Genomic DNA, 23,404 nt, shown 5'->3' with positions numbered 1-23,404 from the left:
ACAATTTGCGCCATATACGCCCGAGCGTTGTCTTGCACAATGAAGGGCAGAAAGTGTCGGCGCTTTTTCGTCTAAGCTGTTCATTTCTGGTACACAGACTGCGACGAACTGAGAGAAAGAAGCGGTAACAGTTTCTGCAGGAACCGCCCACCATTTTTCAGGGAAATGCTCGGATGCGTATAGCGCAAGTTGTGACTGATTTCAGAATGAGATTTTCACTCTACAGAGGAGTGTGCGCTAATATGAAACTTCCTGGCAGATTAAAACTGTGTGCCGGACCGAGACTCGAACTCGGGACCTTTGCCTTTCGCGGGCAAGTGCTCTACCAACTGAGCTACCCAAGCACTACTCACGGCCCGTCCTCACACTCTGTGAAGTTTGGAAAGTAGGAGACGAGGTACTGGCGGAAGTAAAGCTGTGAGGACGGGGCGTGAGTCGTGCTTGGGTAACTTAGTTGGTAGAGCACTTGCCCGCGAAAGGCAAAAGTCCCGAGTTCGAGTCTCGGTCCGGCACACAGTTTTAATCTGCCAGGAAGTTTCTGTGACTGATTTTTTCGATGGGGCTGGGAAGTGTTGTACCACCCACAACGCTCACTGGACTTAAGCCACTGTGACTTGTAGTTGATTCCTAAATTCAAAGCAACTCTTAAGGCATTCGCTTCATAACTATTGCAAAGACTGGTTGGGCGATTGACCGCTCCTTTCTAACTATTCACACAACTGGCGCTGCTACGGATGTCCTACGACTTCCACATTGCTGGCAACGGGTTATCCACAATGGCGGTTACTTTGAAGGAGAGTAAAAGTTCGAGACATGTATCTACTTTGTCTCTTTATAGTCAGTACCGCCATTAGACTGTTGTTTATTTGAAGTGTTACAGTTACACTTACACAATCATGATTTCGGCTTCAGAGTGCCATTATCAAGTGTTTTAAGTGTTATACAGTGGATAAGATGGCATACTATCGTATTTATAATACTACAGTATGCCATCTTAGGCACTGTATAACACTTAAAACACTTGATAATGGCACTTTGAAGCCGAAATCATGATTGTGTAAGTGTAAATGTAACACTGCAAATAAACAACAGTTTAATGGCGGTACTGACTTAAAAAAAAATATTATGACTATGACCCCACATTATCAAAAAAATTATATCTACATTGTATAAGTTGTAAATAAATAGTTGTCACTACTCAAGTTTCAACCCTCTACATCGCTGGGATATTCAAAGATTAGTGGGTACCTTCAGATTCGTGAATGCATCAAATCTCGGTATGGTTCCCAGGTAGTGTGGGAGTAAACTCAGATGTGTTTTCGGATTTTATTGGGAATCCATGTAAGAGTGATGGGAAGGGACCTGTGTATTGCGAAGCAAGGTACAAAGAAAGTTTCTTGTTGTGCGAACACGTGTTAAGAGTAAAAAGTGAAAGAGGAGATTGAGCGGTGTAACTACTTCACTGGATACGATGTTGATGAAAGTACTAATACACTACTGGCCATTAAAATTGCTACACCAAGAAGATGACGTGCTACAGACGCGAAATTTAATCGGCAGGAAGAAGATGCTGTGATATGCAAATGATTAGCTTTTCAGAGCATTCACACAAGGTTGGCGCGGGTGGCGACACCTACAACGTGCTGACATGAGGAAAGTTTCCAACCGATTTCTCATACACAGACAGCAGTTGACCGGCGTTGCCTGGTGAAACGTTGTTGTGATGCCTCGTGTAATGAGGAAAAATGCGTACCATCACGTTTCCGACTTTGATAAAGGTCGGATTGTAGCCTATCGCAATTGAGGTTTATCTTATCGCAACATTGCTGCTCACGTTGGTCGAGATCCAATGACTGTTATCAGAATATGGAATCGGTGGGTTCAGGAGAGTAATATGGAACGCCGTGGTTCAAATGGCTCTGAGCACTATGGGACTCAACATCCTAGGTCATAAGTCCCCTAGAACTTAGAACTACTTAAACCTAACTAACCAAAGGACATCACACACACCCATGCCCGAGGCAGGATTCGAACCTGCGACCGTAGCAGTCCCGCGGTTCCGGACTGCAGCGCCAGAACCGCTAGACCACCGCGGCCGGCATGGAACGCCGTGCTGGATTCCACCGGCCGCGTATCACTAGCAGTCGAGATGACAGGCATCTTATCCGCACGGCTGTAACGGATCGTGCAGCCACGTCTCGATCCCTGAGTCAACAGATGGAGACGTTTGCAAGACAACAACCATCTGCACGAACAGTTCGACGACGTTTGCAGCAGCATGGACTATCAGCTCGGAGACAATGGCTGCGGTTACCCTTGACGCTGCGTCACAGACAGGAGCGCCTGCGATGGTGTACTCAACGACGAACCTGGGTGCACGAATGGCAAAACGTCATTTTTTCGGATGAATGCAGGTTCTCTTTACAGCATCATGATGGTCGCATCCGTGTTTGGCGACATCGCGCTGAACGCACATTGGAAGCATGTATTCGTCATCGCCTTACTGGCCTATCACCCGGCGTGATGGTATGGTGTGCCATTGGTTACACGGCTCGGTCACCTCTTGTTCGCATTGACGGCACTTTGAACAGTGAACGTTACATTTCAGATGTGTTACGACCTCTGGCTCTACCCTTCATTCGATCCCTGCGAAACCCTACATTTCAGCAGGATAGTGCACGACCGCATGTTGCAGGTCTTGTACGGGCCTTTCTCGATACAGAAAATGTTCGACTGCTGCCCTGGCCAGCACATTCTCCAGACCTCTCACCAATTGAAAACGTCTGGTCAATGGTGGCCGAGCAACTGGCTCGTCACAATACGGCAGTCACTACTCTTGATGAACTCTGGTATCGTGTTGAAGCTGTATTGGCAGCTTTACCTGTACACGCCATCCAAGCTCTGTTTGACTTAATGCTTAGGCGTATCAAGGCCGTTATTACGGCCTGAGGTGGTTGTTCTGGGTACTGATTTCTCAGGATCTACGCACCCAAGTTGCGTGAAAAAGTAATCAGATGTCAGTTCTAGTATAATACATTTGTCCAATGAATACCCGTTTATTATCTGGATTTCTTCTTGGTGTAGCAATTGTAATGGCCAGTAGTGTATGGCCAAAGAGACTGAGCGACTGTATTATGTTGTTGTTGTTGTTTACAGGCATGGAGGCGCTGGACACGGCGGTGTCGTACTGGGAGGACGCGCTGGCTGCCTACACGGTGGAGCGCGGCGGCGGGGGCGGGCCGCTGGCGCTGCCCTCGCAGGAGGAGGCGGAGTTCGCGCGGGAGCTCCAGCAGCTGCTGGACGCCGCCTACCGCCTCCAGGCCGACAGCGAGACCATGTTCCTCGACCAGGTGCGCCGCCTGCCAGTCTCTGTCTCTCCGTGCCATTTATTCGAACATTACGAATTACCTCGAAGGAAACGGCCTATTGACACACAGTCAACATGGCTTTAGGAAACGTCGTTCCTGTGAAACATTACTAGCTCTTTATTCACATGAAGTGCAGAGTGCTGTTGACAAGGGATTTCTGATCGATTTCGCATTCCTCGATTTCCGGAAGGCTTTTGACACTGTACCACACAAGCGGCTCGTAGTAAGATTGCGTGCTTATGGAATATCGCCTCAGTTTGCAACGGTACTTTCGCGTTCCCGTCAATGCGGTACCAGAACGTTGTAAGTTCTATCACCATAAAGACGGAAGATCCGCATTTCGGAATGTCAGAACTGTGCAGTAAGTAGCGGCAGGAACACCACCACAAAACCACGCAGCACTAACACTCCAAACCATCGACTCTCGGAGAGAGATTTTAACCGTGTTCAACCCAATGGGAAAGTATCGAACTATTTTTCTCCGAATCATACAGTTTGGGGGGAAAAGCAGTGAGAATAATTACTTTTGTAAACCTTTTATCAGACAAAGCCTGTTATAACAATAAACTGTTTCGCTTAATAAAACGGCCGCCAGCCCAAATCGGGCACAGTGTCTACACAACAAGATGAAGTCGATTTTCGACACTGAATAAGTAACTACTTTCACTTACTATGGTCACTTGGCAGTAAGTACTATTAATCCCACTTTCTGTTACTTATGGAATATATCACTACACTCCAGTAATTATTTAAAGAAAACACATATATTTCAACAAGGATACAAAAAAAATATTAAACTTACAGCTATCATTCATATGACCAAAACTACTATTTAACACAACTAAATTTCATTTCTTTAGGACTATTATTTGTTAACGTTTTACTAACATCAATATTTGTCTGGCTTTCTTTGACATGGAGAAGCAACATGAACAATTACTGTTAAGATTGTTGTAGTTAAACAATTATGTTACTTTACTTTCAGAAATACTATTGAAAATTTATCCTCATGGCCACGCAAAGCGGTGGCCCTTAAACTGATACGTGCAAACTTTAGTATTTAATAATGATTTTCAGAATTTACTACCAAAACAGTACTCTTACCAGTAATTTACTATTATTCAAGCTTCAATAAACATCAGGATACTCGGAATAAAGTCGTTTACGTAAGGACCCTACTGAGGTAAATGACATAGGAAAATCACGGTTAAACACAAAGGTACATTTAACACTTACATTCCACTGATTGAAGATGGATGGTTCATACTGTGATACACTTCTAAATAAAGTACTTTGCCTGTTACTGATGTCGAAGGTGGCGTGAGGCGGTGCTGTGTAGTAACATTGCGCAGGTACGGCTCTTGATGTACGTAGCTCTGGGTTCCTCTTGGTGGCGACGATAAAATTGCAAATTTCTGAGCTATTAATTTATTGCCGTACTGCGCCAATCATGTAGGACACGTCCGAGGCCGAAAACCCAGTCTTGCAGGTAAATTCGTGGCCTCTAGTGCTTGACCAACGTAATGCGTGTTCACTACTTGCAGGGCAGCTACCGACTGTACGAGCCACCTGCGCGCCAAATCTCACTTGCGCGCCCCACCACCTTTTCCATTCCACCACAGAACGGAGTTCTGTTCCACCTATGATCCCTACACCTTTTAATTTACACTTCTGCTTACAAAAAACCAAAGTATGAACCATCTACAATTGCATAACAGCATATACATACAAAATTGACATAATTAATTACAGTTCTACTTGACATATTACCTAATTATTTACAAAATATATTTTAACACATTTATTCCACCTACGTCAAAGAGGTTATTTTAAATAGATAAACTACACTTAACAAAAGCTTACTCTCGTTTAGTATTTTCTTAATTTTTCAAAATTATTATGGAACAAAAAAAGATTTTAAAATATACAGATTAATGGCAGTATTATATTTACAATAGCTTTACAAGTTATGTGACTAGATTTCTGATTTCCTGTGAGAGAGGTCACAGTTCGTAGTAATTGACGGAAAGTCATCGAGTAAAACAGAAGCCATTTCTGGCGTTCCCCAAGGTAGTGTTATAGGCCCTTTGCTGTTCCTTATCTATATGAACGATTTGGGAGACAATCCGAGCAGCCGTCTTCGGTTGTTTGCAGATGACGCTGTCGTTTATCGACTAATAAAGTCATCAGAAGACCAAAACAAACTGCAAAACGATTTAGAAAAGAAATCTGAATGGTGCGAAAAGTGGCAGTTGACTCTAAATAACGAAAAGTGTGAGGTCATCCTCATGAGTACCAAAAGGAACTCGTTAAACTTCGGTTACACGATAAATCAGTCTAATCTGAAAGCCGTAAATTCAACTAAATACCTAGGTATTACAATTACGAACAACTTAAATTGGAACGAACACATAGAAAATGTTGTGGGGAAGGCTAACCAAAGGCTGCGTTTTATTGGCACGACACTTAGAAAATGTAACAGACCTACTAAGGAGACTGCCTACACCACGCTTGTCCGTCCTCTTTTAGAATACTGCTGCGCGGTATGGGATCCTTACCAGGTAGGACTGACGGAGTACATCGAAAAAAGTTCAAAGAAAGGCAGCACGTTTTGTATTATCGCGAAATATGAGAGAGAGTGTCACACAAATGATACGGGATTTGGGCTGGACATCATTAAAAGAAAGGCGTTTTTCGCTGCGACGGAATCTTCTCCCGAAATTCCAATCACCAACTTTCTTCTCCGAATGCGAAAATATTTTGTTGACACTGACTTACATAGGGAGGAATTATCACCAAGATAAAATAAGGGAAATCAGAGCTCGTACGGGCCGGCCGAAGTGGCTGAGCGGTTCTTGGCGCTTCAGTCTGGAACCGCGCCATCGCTACGGTCGCAGGTTCGAATCCTGCCTCGGGCATTGATGTGTGTGATGTCCTTAGGTTAATTAGGTTTAAGTAGTTCCAAGTTCTAGGGGATTGATGACCTCTGATGTTAAGTCCCATAGTGCTCGGAGCCAGCCAGAGCTCGTACGGAAAGATGTAGGTGTTCATTCTTTCCTCGCGCTATACGAAATTGGAATAATAGAGAATTGTGAAGGTGGTTCGATGAACCCTCTGCCAGGCACTTAAATGTGATTTGCAGAGTATTCATGTAGATGTAGATGTAGATGCACAGCGTCCACTCGGTCTAAGCCGCTCTGGTCTCCCCCGTGTAATGCCCGAAAGTCTGCGGCATGTTCAGTATCTTCAGACAACTACTCGTATTATACAGGGTTATTTGTAAGTCCTCCATGTTTCAGGAGACGATTGTTTGAAAACCAGAAGATATATAGAAAATACAGTCTGGAAAAAATGAATATACCCTTTTAGAGGTTTCCTTCCACTCAAGATTTATTGCTGCAGCAATGCATATGGAGCACATGAAATGTTTTCATTTACAGATCAGTAGCACAAGTGGTGCTGAAGTACGAGGTATCGACCCATGCTGAAACACCCATATTAATACGTGGTGCCGGCCTGAGTGGCCGAGTGGTTCTAGGCGCTTCAGTCTGGAACCGCGCGATCGCTACGGTCGCAGGTTCGAATCCTGCCTCGGCCATGGACGTGTGTGAGGTCCTTAGGTTGGTTAGGTTTAAGTAGTTCTAAGTTCTAGGGAACTGACGACCTCAGATGTTAAGCCCCATAGTGCTGAGAGCCATTTGAACCATTTTTGGATACGTGGTGTAGCCTCCACAGGCGGCAATGCACCGCTGAGTGGCATCCAGTCGATCGAACAAATAGCGAATATTACCCTGGGATACGTTATTCCACGCCGCCCGACCTGTTCACGTAGTTCTGTAAGAGTTATTGGTTGATGAGTCACGCTTGTCACTTCTCGTCCAATCATATCCCACACGTGCTCGATTGGAGACAAGTCCAGAGATCATATTGGCCAGGGAACTTGCTGCATGTCTGACCACGGACACACAACAGAAACCACACACACGCAAAAGAACCATTACCCCATCACACACAGAGACATAAATAATGAACAGAAGTCGTCGTAATTCACGCTACAGTTTTTCATAGCCTTTCTCGCCACATGCGATACGTCTCTCGCGACACACCTGAACAGCAAGATGGCGTAATATTCTGGATCAGAAACAAAGTGCAGAAGTTTTGTTTTTCTGTGTAAAAAGTAGCCACATACCATCCAACGAACGTGAGTACACGAATAGTTAAGCAACAGCTCAATACACACCAAAATAACTGGTTTCCACAACATTACCACAAACCCAAGTATACACTGCTGACGTACAAAGTTCACCTTTTAGTATCTGTTTACTGACAGCCGTCACATGGTTGCAGATGACATGATGTTCGCTAAGTAAAAAGGTGGCAACAGAAAAGAAAGAGCACAGAAAATATGTCACAAAGAGCGCCAGTAATTGCTTAAAACATGCTGTAACATACAATAAATAAGGTAGTAGGAAAGTATCAATATAAAACTACACTCCTGGAAATTGAAATAAGAACACCGTGAATTCATTGTCCCAGGAAGGGGAAACTTTATTGACACATTCCTGGGGTCAGATAAATCACATGATCACACTGACAGAACCACAGGCACATAGACACAGGCAATAGAGCATGCACAATGTCGGCACTAGTACAGTGTATATCCACCTTTCGCAGCAATGCAGGCTGCTATTCTCCCATGGAGACGATCGTAGAGATGCTGGATGTAGTCCTGTGGAACGGCTTGCCATGCCATTTCCACCTGGCGCCTCAGTTGGACCAGCGTTCGTGCTGGACGTGCAGACCGCGTGAGACGACGCTTCATCCAGTCCCAAACATGCTCAATGGGGGACAGATCCGGAGATCTTGCTGGCCAGGGTAGTTGACTTACACCTTCTACAGCACGTTGGGTGGCACGGGATACATGCGGACGTGCATTGTCCTGTTGGAACAGCAAGTTCCCTTGCCGGTCTAGGAATGGTAGAACGATGGGTTCGATGACGGTTTGGATGTACCGTGCACTATTCAGTGTCCCCTCGACGATCACCAGTGGTGTACGGCCAGTGTAGGAGATCGCTCCCCACACCATGATGCCGGGTGTTGGCCCTGTGTGCCTCGGTCGTATGCAGTCCTGATTGTGGCGCTCACCTGCACGGCGCCAAACACGCATACGACCATCATTGGCACCAAGGCAGAAGCGACTCTCATCGCTGAAGACGACACGTCTCCATTCGTCCCTCCATTCACGCCTGTCGCGACACCACTGGAGGCGGGCTGCACGATGTTGGGGCGTGAGCGGAAGACGGCCTAACGGTGTGCGGGACCGTAGCCCAGCCTCATGGAGACGGTTGCGAATGGTCCTCGCCGATACCCCAGGAGCAACAGTGTCCCTAATTTGCTGGGAAGTGGCGGTGCGGTCCCCTACGGCACTGCGTAGGATCCTACGGTCTTGGCGTGCATCCGTGCGTCGCTGCGGTCCGGTCCCAGGTCGACGGGCACGTGCACCTTCCGCCGACCACTGGCGACAACATCGATGTACTGTGGAGACCTCACGCCCCACGTGTTGAGCAATTCGGCGGTACGTCCACCCGGCCTCCCGCATGCCCACTATACGCCCTCGCTCAAAGTCCGTCAACTGCACATACGGTTCACGTCCACGCTGTCGCGGCATGCTACCAGTGTTAAAGACTGCGATGGAGCTCCGTATGCCACGGCAAACTGGCTGACACTGATGGCGGCGGTGCACAAATGCTGCGCAGCTAGCGCCATTCGACGGCCAACACCGCGGTTCCTGGTGTGTCCGCTGTGCCGTGCGTGTGATCTTTGCTTGTACAGCCCTCTCGCAGTGTCCGGAGCAAGTATGGTGGGTCTGACACACCGGTGTCAATGTGTTCTTTTTTCCATTTCCAGGAGTGTATATTTCAAAAGACGATTTGTAAAAATGTAATAATGTTTTACTGTGTTTGTACAACCTTACCATTTTCTGCATGTTTTAGATTAAAAAAAACCACTGATGATGGTGATATTTGTCGCCGAAACTAGTTTGGGATAATAAAGAAACAAACGAATAACAAGGTGTTTTGCATCAAGGCGGACTCAATTCTGATATTACTGTTTTTCTTTGCAAACACGGACCAAATGGAAGAGTTCCAAGATAATATTATTGCATGTCTTGTAGAGCACATTGAGTTTCATGGACACTGTGTGGGAAATATTATCATGTTGGAACAACACATCACCATTTGTTGAATGAATGGGCAAAAGAACGGGTCTGACAACATTCTGCACAAACCGAGTGCCGATTAGCATTCGCTCCAGAAACACGACATGTGAACGATAGTTGTGGCTTATCGCAGCCCAGACCACTCTTGGGGTGGGACCAATTTCTCATGGAAAAAAGCACTCTGCGAGACAGCGCTCAATAGGTCTACGTCGTACCCACAAAGACCGTCACTTGCGTGCAAGCATAACCTGCTTTCATCAGTGAAAACCACTGAGCGCCATTCCATCTTCCAGATGATCCTCTGACGACACCTGTCAAGCGATACACGTCGATGCTCTGGCATTAGTGGGAGACGGGATAGAGGTGTGCGTATCCGTAGTCCCACTGCTAATCTCTGTGTTGGCGTAGCTGTATAATCTGACATTGCTTCCATTACAATACGGCGATCCTGGCGGGTGTCTGTGCTGCTCTTACGTCCAAAACCGCGTCTACGAGTTTGCGAATGTTCACGTGGCCACTGGTTTCAGCATCGTTGCACAACTGATGCAGCACGGCTAACTTGTGTGGCAGATCTCCGAAAGCACCGTCCCACCACTCGAAGGCCACAATTTGACCCCTTTCAAACTCGCTCTGCTGGCTGAAGGAACCACTACTGCGTCTCCTTGGCAAGTTGCCTGCTTGCTTCACATGTTTGCACCACACTGATCTTTCTGGCTGTGAGCTTTCCCTGTTAAAGAGCGGACACAGATGGTGCTCTGGTAGCTACGTCAATACGCTATCTATTGGTGGACGATGCTAGAACCATTGTCAATACATTTACTATCCCCCAGGTGGCATATGCTGTCATCGGATCAAAATTGACGTCTTCTTCGCAGGAGTACTAATTTTCATCTCCAGCATTGTAGACAGATTCAGTGGAGTGATAATTTTTAACTCTCGTTGCTGATACTTAGTACGGACACTGTTCGTCATACTGCAAACGCCAATATAAGCGGAAGGATACGTGCGTGCATTTCATTGACGTAGTTGCTGCTGCCCAGGAAGGCGCAAGGAAGTCAGCCCGCTTTGGAAACCTGTTCTTTAGATTGCCTATCTGCAAGCGTGAACTAATTCGCTGCAACAATATGGAGTCGATGATTTGTCTGACACGCCTGCCTGCTAGTGGTGCATTCTGCAGTTATGCCACAGCACATATTTCGAATCAAAAATTGGAGAGAATTTCTATCCAGTGACGTGTGTCATTTTTCTGTGTATCTGGTAGTCATCCTGTAGATGTCTTGTGGTTTTCAGAAATCCTGGAGGTACTTACGAATAACCCAGTATGTGCGAACATAGTTTTTCGAGGTGACATGCTCGGATAAATGTTTAATAGTTTTTTTACTCGTCTCAGATTTACATATACTTAAAGAGATTCAGTCTCAAAGCAAGCGTTGAGATCAAAGTGTGCGACAATAACTTTAACCACCAGATCGGCTAGACTCTAAGTGGTGCGTGGTTACAGGTCGCTGATATTGCAAGGCAACAGAGAAATAAGCTGGGTAGGGGTGGGGGGGAGGGGGGGTTGGGTTGGTTTGGGGGAAGAGACCAAACAGCGAGGTCATCGGTCTCATCGGATTAGGGAAGGATGGGGAAGGAAGTCAGCTGTGCCCTTTCAAAGGAACCATCCCGGCATTTGCTTCGAGTGATTTAGGCAAATCACGGAAAACCTAAATCAGGGTGGCCGGACGTGGGATTGAACCGTCGTCCTCCCGAATGCAAGACCAGTGTGCTTACCACTGAGCCACCTCGCTCGGTAATAAGCTGAGTCTTCCATCGTCTAACGAAATGGGCATTGCTGCCTGCGTTTTTAAATCATAGAAACAAACATAATCTCTGGTAGCATATGTAAGTTCCGCGACTTCGAAATGTCTCCATGACATACTTCGGCCAACCAAATAAAGTTTTGTGAATAAAACCGTTTGTATCACTCTGTGTATGTCTTTATTTATAACGTAATTTCGGCTACCGGCCATAATCAAATCAGAAGTTAGACCATGTAAAACAACTTTGTGTCAGTATCCTTTTATTTTTTAATTTTTTTTTTTTACTTTTTAGTCACACACACACACACACACACACACACACACACACACACACACACACACACACACAAATCTTGCACATAACTGGTTCCAAATCGTAATTTTTTGCTTAAATAATTGACCTACATTAAGTTGTATATGGATGTAGATGACAAACTGTGAAAGAAATCAGTCACTGTAAAAACATAACACTTCAGGAAAATCACACCATGTTGTAAAAAGGTATGAATTCATAATTTTGTGTGTTTCTTCGAAAATCTGTAATTACGATTTTAAAACTAATATTTACATGTATACAAACAGTAAAGAATATTCCGTATGTTTAACAGTCTTAAAATAAAAGCCCACTGATGATGCTGCAAGTGCAGTGAAACATGTTTGGGGTAAAAAACAAAATTGTGTTTTGCTAAAGGCGGACCCTGTCCAAAAACATACGTATTGTTAAAGCAAACATGGAAAAAAGAACTTCAGCCCCAAGATGACTATTTCGACGCCCTGCCAGCCATTGCCGGCCGCGGCGGTCTAGCGGTTCTAGGCGCTCAGTCCGGAACCGCGCGACTGCTACGGTCGCAGGTTCGAATCCTGCCTCGGGCATGGATGTGTGTGATGTCCTTAGGTTAGTTAGGTTTAAGTAGTTCTAAGTTCTAGGGGACTGATGACCACAGATGTTAAGTCCCATAGTGCTCAGAGCCATTTTTTTTGCCAGCCATTTACGAGCAAGCTCTACAACAAATTCCGGAAGACCACAGCCAAGTTACATCAAACTGTTTTTAATATAAAATTCAACAGAATTTGTCTTTCACATAACCTAATACCTAACCATATACATGTTAATGTAAACAGTATGTTACCTGCAGCCCGACATGCCAAACACAGAGCCGACGTTGAGTGGCTGAAGCGAGAATTAGATTCTTACATACAAAAAAGCAGGAACTCAACGTTGAACTATTCAAAATTCACCTGGAACTGGGAAATCACATCAAAATCTCTGAAGTATTTAATTATATCATGAATACAGTCAAACAAAGTACAGAAACACAAATAAAATCAAAATGGAATAAACGACGACAAAAACTAAACACTCTTTTAAAACAAAACAAAATGAAGTCATTATACATAAAAGTAGGCCGGCCAGTATGGCCGTGCGGTTCTAGGTACTTCAGTCTGGAACAGCGCGACCGCTAAGGTCGCAGGTTCGAATCCAGCCTCGGGCATGGATGTGTGTGATGTCCTTAGGTTAGTTAGGTTTACGCAGTTCTAAGTTCTAGGGGACTGATGACCTTAGATGTTAAGTCCCATAGTGCTCAGAGCCATTTTGAACATAAAAGTAGAAAGGAAACAAACCACACATTCTGCAAACATCTGGTCAGCTTAACTGATGCGCAACTAACTAACTAAGAAATAAATTTTCTACAAAAAGGCCCAAAATACAATGTCAACACACACATTACACACAAAACAGTGGAGAATCTTATCACAGAAAGTGAATACATCATAAAACAACAAGAAAGAAATAATAACCCAAGGTCAGACAAGAGAATTAGTTGCTGAAGAAATAAGATGCATAATAAAGGAAAACAAAAACAACATATTGACAGGAAGAAAAACTGAAGAAGAAAAAACCTGCAGAAAAATAAAGAACAATCTCAAAAACAATGAGGCACTCATTACGAGATCAGACAAGGGCAGCACCACGATAATAATAAAACAGGATGAATACAAAAGTAAAACCTTAAAATTTCTGTGAGACAATAACATAACAAAGCCAACCAGCGACCCAACACAAATATACCTGAAAAACATACTAACGCTTCAAAAACATAATTCACACATATTTACAAATCAGAAAGCTAAATGGCTGAAACAAAACAATCCCCAAGTACCCACAATGAACAATCTACTAAAACTCCACAAGGACGGCATTGCGATACGCCCCGTTGTCAATTTCAGAAGTACACCCACATATCACTTAGCCAGAGAAATGCACACATACTCACAGAAACATTACATGTACACAAATAACAGAAGCATGCACAAAACCAAATACCTGATACAAAAAACAAACACATCAACATATCAACAACAGCCATACTCACATCATTTGACATCACATCCATGTAAATCAATACCGCCATCACAAAAACCATCAACATCATCAAACAACAATTAGAATAACAGGCAGAAATTCCCAAACCCCACATAAAAGAAATAGCTAGCAGTCTAAAACTAATCATAAAGCAAAACTATTTCTCATTTGACAGTCAGTTCTACTCACAAAAAGATGGGCTTCCAATGGGGTCACCAGTCAGTGGACTCCTAGCCAACATTTTTCTCAATCTCATTGAAAATAAAATATTGGAAACAATAGTAAGACCCAAACAATACTAGATTATATATTGGTATCTTTATGTACATGACATCATATGCCTTCTAGGAGAAACACCCAGTGGCATCCAACAACTCCACAGTGATATAAACAAAGTCCACCCAAAAATAAAATTCACCATAGAAACAGAAAATGACAAAATGTTAAGTTTCCTTGACCTCACAATATACAGCCACAATAACCAACACCAGTTCTCCATATTCAGGAAAGTGACCACCACCAGCACAGCCACTCACAAACATTCTAATCATCCGATTGCGCACAAACTATCTGGCTTCCAATATATGCTACACAGACTGAATAAAACTCCACCACTGAAAATAACTATAACAATGAATTACAGACGATCCAACAAACAACTGTAGAGAACGGATACGACACAAACACTGTAGATAAGCTGAACCATAAAAATGAAACAAAATTAAAAAGGACACCCAACACACAAAAACAAAAACATTCTCACCAACTTACAAACACACAGAACACACATATGAGCAAACATGAACAAGAAAAATCCACAACAACAAACAAGTGGTTCACTCTCACCTACGACAACAAAGCAGCCCACAGAATAAACAACATACTCAAAAAACAATGGATAAAAATAGCCTACAGGACAGACAACTAAACTAAGAGAAAACTAAGGACAACCAACACAAGCACAGACAAACACAACACATCTGGTATTTACCAACTAACATGTCAGGCCTACAAATCAGTTTATATAAGACAAGATGAGCAGAAACTTTAATACCAAATACACAGAACACAGAAGAGTAGTAAAAAGAAACAGCTGTCATTCCACATTTGGTGACCACCTTATGGACAAGAAACATAAATCATATATGCATATTGACCTGAAAATTCTCATATGCAGCAACAGCCTCCCACAACAACTAATAATTGAAGAAAACTATCAAATAAAAAATCCATAGTTGAAGGAAAACAAGTAATAAATGAATACACAGCTGTCTGCAATGGAACTCTGTTCTCTGTACACAAAGAATTATTAGATAACACCAACCTATAGAGCCCCCCCCCCACCCCATTCCCCCTACACACACACACACACACACACACACACACACACACACACACACACACACACAAATGATAAAAATAAAAAATAAATAAAATAATAATAATATTCCGTATGTTTAAAAGTCACGAAATGGAAGCCCACTGATGATGCTGCAACTGCAGTGAAACATGTTTAATATCAAAAACAAAATTGTGTTTCGCTAAAGGCGGACCACATCGAAAAATATATGTGTTGTTAAAGCAAATATGGACAAAAGAGCTTCAACCCCAAGATGACACTAAGCTTGTTTTACAAGTTCTCACCTCTGATTTAACGATGGCAATAGCCTTAGCGGCGTTATAAATAAAAACATATATTAAGCAATGAATAGGGTTTTATTCACAAAACATAGGCAACGATCGCAGACTCGTTGAGGCAGCTTATTTCCGTTATTAACTACGAGGGGCGTTCAGTAAGGATTGCAACATATTTTCTTCTGAAAGCAGGTTGGTTTTATCAGGATTCTAGTACACTATATTATTCCCCATTGTTTTGCCTACAAACCCTATTTTCAACGCTACCTCACTGATACGGCCTATATGCCTCTACTGGTCGACGTCGGAACCATCTTCTTGCTGCATGAATAACCTCTCCATCATCCACATCTACATCCCGGGAGCGAATCCTTCATTGGGCCAAACAGATGGAAGTGGAAAGATACGAAATCTGGGCTGTAGGGTGGATGAGGAAGAGCGGTACGAGTGAAGTTTTGTGAGCATTTTTCACCGCCTGTGACGATGTTCGACGAAAAACTGTTACGATCAGCCACGTTAACGCGCAAGCAGTTCCGCACAGATTATCCTTTGTTGCTTCTTATAGTCCCTCGTTAGAACGCGAGGAACCCAGTGGGCACACACCTCTGAGATCCCAACTGGTGGACGAGTGTGTCAGCACTACCAACAGAGGCATCCAGTTGTGCATCGAGGTGTTTGATTGTGATAGGGTGATCAGCTCGAATGATAGTGTGTGTGTATTTCAACACTGCAGGCACTACAGCTGTGCGCAACGGGCCGGCACACAGGGGATCGGACGTGTTTGAGTGACCTTGTTGCTATGATGACAGACGCCTCGCCCAATGGCTCACTGTGCTTTTGTTCACTGCCAGGTCTCCGTAAACATTTTGCAAGCACCTATGAACATCTGCGATGCTGTGGTTTTCTGCAAAAAAAAAAAAAACTGAATGACAGCTATCTGCTTGGAACACACCTCCGTACGCCATTTTGGAGGCGCCGCCAACTATTGGAAACCCGCTCGGTTGGCCGTGCGGTCTAACGCACGGCTTTCCGGGCGGGAAGGAGCGCCTGGTCCCCGGCACGAAGCCGCCCGGCGGATTTGTGTCGAGGTCCGGTGAACCGGCCAATCTGTGGATGGTTTTTAGGCGGTTTTCCATCTGCCTTGGCGAATGCGGGCTGGTTCTCCTTATTCCGCCTCAGTTACACTACGTCGGCGACTGCTGCGCAAACAAGTTCTCCACGTACGCGTACACCACCATTACTCTACCACGCAAATATAGGGGTTACACTCGTCTGGTGCGAGACGTTCCCTGGGGAGGGGGGACCCACCGGGGGCCGAACCGCACAATAACCCTGAGTTCGGTGTGGGGCGGCGGAGGGGTGGACTGCGGTAGTCGTCGTAGGGTTGTGGACCACTGCGGCGGGGACAGAGCCTCTCCGTCGTTTCTAGGTCCCCGGTTAACATACAATACAATACCTATTGGAACTTCAGGAAATGAAATGAAATGTAGCGAAAGTATAGGGGCTGAAGCGAGAATGTTCCATGACGTCCAACAGCAAATTCTACATTTTTTCATCCGAAAATCTCCGAGACAAAAAAGTGTTGCATTACTTATTGAACGCCCCTCGCAAGCAAAGTACTACACGGCCTGCGGGTAACTCTTTACGATGATGAAGAGGAAGTTGTCGAAAGCTTGTTATGATGTACAAATCTGACGCCGGAACAAATCCATGAAGCATTTATCCTGCTGTTATAAACTTGTTGCTCCGTTACTAGTTTCTTTGCCGGTGGGTGGTCATATGAAGAAGATAAAAAATGACGATTACTTTGTTGGGAATGGTTTTTTTACTAGGCATTTCTGGGAGTTAGTCTGGCTGTTAAAACTCCGAATACTCAGAATTGTTAATTTTCTATTGGTATTTGTTTATGTATAACCAGCCGTTTGTGTACAAATCCAGAATGAAAAGACAACTGACGTTTCGTCGCCAGAATCTGTTTTGTCAAGAGTGAAGCCTAGTTCACAGTACAAGTAGACGACTGTAGAATTTTGATAGTGTGAAACAGAACTGTTTATCTGGACAGCACCACCACGAAATGGGCACCCAGGGAAAATGTACTGTTAGGTCGGCACCGCAATACTGGACACTGCCATCTAAAACCAGCTATCCATCTTTTTTTCGTGGAGTCGGCTACGTACCGATTTTCTATACGTCTTTCAGCTGCCATTTATATATTCCAATGGTAGGCTTGTTACAGATGTACTTTTTATTTTATTTTTATGTTTATCTCATGTGCATGTAATGGATTTATCGATTTCAAAACAATATCGTCTCATCTTCACGTACGCCTTAGCTTTGAGTTATAAATCGAATGCCGTAGGTACTGTGACTGTTGTTCCATCAAGGAGAGCGCCTATAACAGTCTGCCATACAATTTGGTAGCTCGTGTCGAACACCTTCTACTCTCTGCGTCGAAACGAAATTTTAGAAGGGAAAACCGATAGAGGTACTCAAAGCACCCTCTGCCACCCACCGTCAGGTGGCTTGCGGAATATGGATGTAGATGTAGATATCGACGACTCTCTTGGTGGAACGACAGTTTGAGTACTAACAACATTCGATTCATGAAGCGTGCCTAACAGATGCCTGAAGACGGAACAGTATTGTCTTGAAATCGATTGTCATACATGAGATAAACATCAAGGTGGAAGGAAAGGAAAATTGGAGGAGCAAGTAGAGACTGAGTGGAGTACGACGACAGCGGGGAAGGATAGATAGTCACTAGTGGAATACGCAAGGTAAGAGGATACTGAAGGTCTCAGAAGAAGAGAAGGTGAAGAGAAGGGAAATGACGAAGAGGTTATGGGAGGAAAATAACTAAATGCAGCCCATGAAGAGGCTACCTACGGAGGCCATAAAGAAGAAGATGAAGAAGAAGAGATGAACATCAAAATAAAATTACAAGCTACAGCTGTAAGAAACTGGTCTTTCGTTGGAATGAAGTGTAGTGTGTGTGCAGTCATTGAATGCATCGAATAACGTCTGGGCTGAATCATTTCACTAAGCATCAAGAATCGTACAGTGAAGGTGGTCACGAACGGATTTCATAGTTGCTGATGAGTCTTCCGGATTATACGCCCGTGGTCGAAGAAACTTTTCGGTTCCTGATGTTTCGACCAGAGCTGCGCTGGACGTCTTCGGAGGTGCTTCTGGCAACGAGTCGGACGTCGGAGAGCGACAGAAATACTATGTAGAGTGGACGTGGTCTAGTTTACGCGCAATCAACGCAGATAATCTTTGTCAACTCAACTATCGGTTGTCGCCCGCTAAGGATAAAAACTTATATATCGATTTTGCAGAGCCATTATCCATATACCACTGAGTTTTGTGGCTTCTTCTTTTCTGTTAACATTATCACTATGCTTATCCATATAGTCTTGGATAATAGTTTGTCATAGTAGATAAAATTTGAATCTGGAAGACTTCACTTCATGATTTCCGGACTGAAGAGCGTAGTCTGCTGCAGCTGACTTTTCTGTTTTCCGTCTTCTGTTTTTAGACGAACTAAACAAATATGTCAAGTATTCGCATCTGTAAAGAACAAACGCTCTCCTCTGTCAGAAAGTGGAGTGTACGAGATTCCGTGTACTTATGGAAAGGTCTAATTGGAACTACAAAGAGAAGTGTGAATGCAAGACTGAAACAACGTAAAAGTCTTCGCCGACTAGGGAAAACAGCTGTAGCAGTGCATGCTTTCCGGTCAAGAAATAATGAAGTGAGGTTTTCCGAAACCAAAACTTTATCTACTATGAGAAACTGTTAGCCACGGCTGCATAGAGAAGCAATCGCTATATATAAGCGCAGTGATAATTTTAACACAAAAGAAGAATCCATGAAACTCAGTGATATATGGACAGTGGCTCTGCAGAATCGATAGATAAGTCTTTATCCTTGACAGGCGACAAGCCATAATTAAGTTTTTCTCTGACGAACATCACGTGTAAACTCGACTACGCCCACTAGACCCCGCGCGGTGTAGGGCGTCTTGTCACGGTCCGTGCGGCTTCCCCCGTCGGAGGTTCGAGTCCTCCCTCGGGCATGTGTGTGTGTGTGTGTGTGTGTGTGTGTGTGTGTGTGTGTCGTCCTTAGCGTAAGTTAGTTCAAATAAGTTCAAGTTAGATTAAGTAGTGTGTAAGCTTAGGGACCGACGACGTCAGCAGTTTGGTCCCATAACACCTTACCACAGATTTCCATTTTTACATAGCATTTACGTCGCTCTCCGACGTCCGACTTGTCAGTCAGGACTCAGCGTCGCCAGGAGCACCTCCGAAGATGTCCAGCACAGCTCTGGTAGAAACGTCAGGAACCGAAAACTTTCTTCGGCCACGGCCACACAGCCCAGAAGAGTCATCTGTAATCATCGGACGAATCACTGTTGAACTGCCGGCGATATTCAGTGCGTCGTCCTACGTTGAATCCGCTGGGCGGCCTTGCTGGTCATGTGACTGCTCGACTGGTGTGGCAGTCGTCTGCAGAGCCTCTTTTGGAAGTCATCTTATTTGAGGAGCAATTCGGCTTTCGGGCAGGCCACCTCACCACACAATTGTGTCGTTGTTTGATAAAGAAGTTAAAGTGACTTTGAGCAGCAAAGAATCCTGCTGCACGATTTTCCTGGAGATATCCCCGTTGCCTTAGACATTGTGCTGCACATTGGGCTATTGTACAAGCTCTTCGCGCTGGGAAGCATGGGAAGTGCAACTATTAACAACGTACCCAATGGATCGAGTTTTTGTAGTACGAGCGGGAGGAGAATACGAAGGATGTATAGGCTGGCGTGGCACAGGGTTCAAAGAAACAATAATGCTAGAGCTGTTGTTGTGCTCTGCCTATACAACGGAACCCCCGCAGATACTACACGTTACCAGAGGAATCTATGGAGATGACACAGTCGTCTTCACTAGAAGCTGGTGGCCACAGACAGAACACTATAGGCTTTCATAAGCTCATCAAGATATTGAAATCTGGCTATCATAGTGGCGCATCGAGTCACCCTGGGCACACAACTTACTTGGCAACAGTACAGTATTGAAATTCTTAAGAAGACAGCGCAACGCTTCGGACCATTGCATCTTTTCCTGAGTGAAAGAGCCTATCAGGTCGGATTGAGGGAGGACATAGAAGCAATTCAGAGGCGGGCTGCTACATTTGTTACTGGTAGGTTTGATCATCAGGCGAGTGTTACGGAAATGCTTCAGGAACTCGGGTGGGAGTTTCTAGAGGAAAGAAGGCGTTCTTTTCTTGAATCGCTACTGAGGAAATTTAGAGAACCAGCATTTGAGGCTGACTGCAGTACAATTTTACTGCCGCCAACTTACATTTCGCGGAAAGACCACAAAGATAAGATAAGTGAGATTAGGGCTCGTACAGAGGCATATGGGCAGTCATTTTTTCCTCGTTCTGTTTGGGAGTGGAACAGGGAGAGAAGATACTAGTTGTGGTACTAGGTACCCTCCGCCACGCACCGTATGGGGAGTATGTACACTCCTGGAAATGGAAAAAAGAACACATTGACACCGGTGTGTCAGACCCACCATACTTGCTCCGGACACTGCGAGAGGGCTGTACAAGCAATGATCACACGCACGGCACAGCGGACACACCAGGAACCGCGGTGTTGGCCGTCGAATGGCGCTAGCTGCGCAGCATTTGTGCACCGCCGCCGTCAGTGTCAGCCAGTTTGCCGTGGCATACGGAGCTCCATCGCAGTCTTTAACACTGGTAGCATGCCGCGACAGCGTGGACGTGAACCGTATGTGCAGTTGACGGACTTTGAGCGAGGGCGTATAGTGGGCATGCGGGAGGCCGGGTGGACGTACCGCCGAATTGCTCAACACGTGGGGCGTGAGGTCTCCACAGTACATCGATGTTGTCGCCAGTGGTCGGCGGAAGGTGCACGTGCCCGTCGACCTGGGACCGGACCGCAGCGACGCACGGATGCACGCCAAGACCGTAGGATCCTACGCAGTGCCGTAGGGGACCGCACCGCCACTTCCCAGCAAATTAGGAACACTGTTGCTCCTGGGGTATCGGCGAGGACCATTCGCAACCGTCTCCACGAAGCTGGGCTACGGTCCCGCACACCGTTAGGCCGTCTTCCGCTCACGCCCCAACATCGTGCAGCCCGCCTCCAGTGGTGTCGCGACAGGCGTGAATGGAGGGACGAATGGAGACGTGTCGTCTTCAGCGATGAGAGTCGCTTCTGCCTTGGTGCCAATGATGGTCGTATGCGTGTTTGGCGCCGTGCAGGTGAGCGCCACAATCAGGACTGCATACGACCGAGGCACACAGGGCCAACACCCGGCACCATGATGTGGGGAGCGATCTCCTACACTGGCCGTACACCACTGGTGATCGTCGAGGGGACACTGAATAGTGCACTGTACATCCAAACCGTCATCGAACCCATCGTTCTACCATTCCTAGACCGGCAAGGGAACTTGCTGTTCCAACAGGACAATACACGTCCGCATGTATCCCGTGCCACCCAACGTGCTCTAGAAGGTGTAAGTCAACTACCCTGGCCAGCAAGATCTCCGGATCTGTCCCCCATTGAGCATGTTTGGGACTGGATGAAGCGTCGTCTCACGCGGTCTGCACGTCCAGCACGAACGCTGGTCCAACTGAGGCGCCAGGTGGAAATGGCATGGCAAGCCGTTCCACAGGACTACATCCAGCATCTCTACGATCGTCTCCATGGGAGAATAGCAGCCTGCATTGCTGCGAAAGGTGGATATACACTGTACTAGTGCCGACATTGTGCATGCTCTGTTGCCTGTGTCTATGTGCCTGTGGTTCTGTCAGTGTGATCATGTGATGTATCTGACCCCAGGAATGTGTCAATAAAGTTTCCCCTTCCTGGGACAATGAATTCACGGTGTTCTTATTTCAATTTCCAGGAGTGTATGTAGATGTAGACGTAGAATTAATTATCTATCCGTTGCAGACGTAGTATATTCTGCGCCTAAATTAGGTCGATTATCGATTACGGAGATGCAGTTCAGTCAATGAACATTTCCAGAGACTAGACAGCCTGTAAAACGAATAATAGAGAAGAATATTTCTCGTCTCGATAAATTTTTCAGCCCGCTGCTTCAATGACTACCGAGACGAGTTGGAAGTTCTGAAAAGATTCAAGGAGAACGTGGCAAGTGTATACGGACAGTTAAGAAGGTCAACATGTCTACTGATACGCCGACTTGGAAGGTATCCAGATGATAGAGATCGTTGTAAGCACCTAGTGGCCTTGCTAGGTAGCAGATAACGCCACAAGGAAGCGACCAGTTCTCAATGAACATCCAGACACTAATTGACGCTTATTTAAACCAGAAGGAAAAAAGAAAATGAATAAGTAAATTAATGACAGAAGGTATGCTCTTTAGTCCGAAGACTGGTCTGATGCAGCCTTTATGCTATTCCATCCTGTGCAAGCCTCTTCATTTCTGCATAACTACTGCAACCTACATCGCTTTGAACCTGCTTGCTGGGTTCAAGCTTTGGCCTCCCTCTACAATTTTTAATACCGACGCTTCCCTCATTACTAAATTAATAGTCAAATGCCGGGATGGTTCCTTTGAAAGGGCAAGGCCGACTTCCTTGCCCATCCTTCCCTAATCCTGTGGAACCGATGACCTCGCTGATGGTCCCCTCCCCCAAACCAACCAACAGGCCCTTGATGCCTCCCTTTTTATGTCAAGTTGTACCATAAGTTTTTTCTTCCACCCATTCTCTGCCGTACCTCCTCATCACTTAATCGATCTACCCATTTAATCTTCAGCCTTCTTCTGTAGCATCACATTTCTGAACCTTCCTGTTTCCTCCTTGTCTGAACTACTGATCGTCCACGTTTCGCTTACGGGCAAGGCTACACTCCACACAGAAGCCTTAAAAGAAGAATTCTTAACATTTAATTTGATATTTGACGTTAAAAATTTCCGTTTTTTCCTGAAATGCTACTCTTGGTAATGCCAGTCTGTAG

General features: G+C 45.1%; 1 protein-coding gene across 1 annotated transcript in view; it reads left to right on the top strand.

Moving 5' to 3' along the window:
- Positions 1-3,092: 3,092 nt before the first annotated feature.
- Positions 3,093-23,404, top strand: part of LOC124798836 (mitoguardin) — a 113,265-nt gene continuing 92,953 nt past the window's right edge. The window contains exon 1 of the mRNA XM_047262367.1: positions 3,093-3,350. Coding sequence (XP_047118323.1) covers positions 3,093-3,350 — 258 coding nt within the window. The remainder of the gene's footprint in view (positions 3,351-23,404) is intronic.

Source organism: Schistocerca piceifrons, chromosome 5 (assembly GCF_021461385.2).
Source record: "Schistocerca piceifrons isolate TAMUIC-IGC-003096 chromosome 5, iqSchPice1.1, whole genome shotgun sequence".
NCBI lineage: Eukaryota > Metazoa > Arthropoda > Insecta > Orthoptera > Acrididae > Schistocerca > Schistocerca piceifrons.
This window is presented reverse-complemented; position numbering and strand designations above follow the sequence as displayed.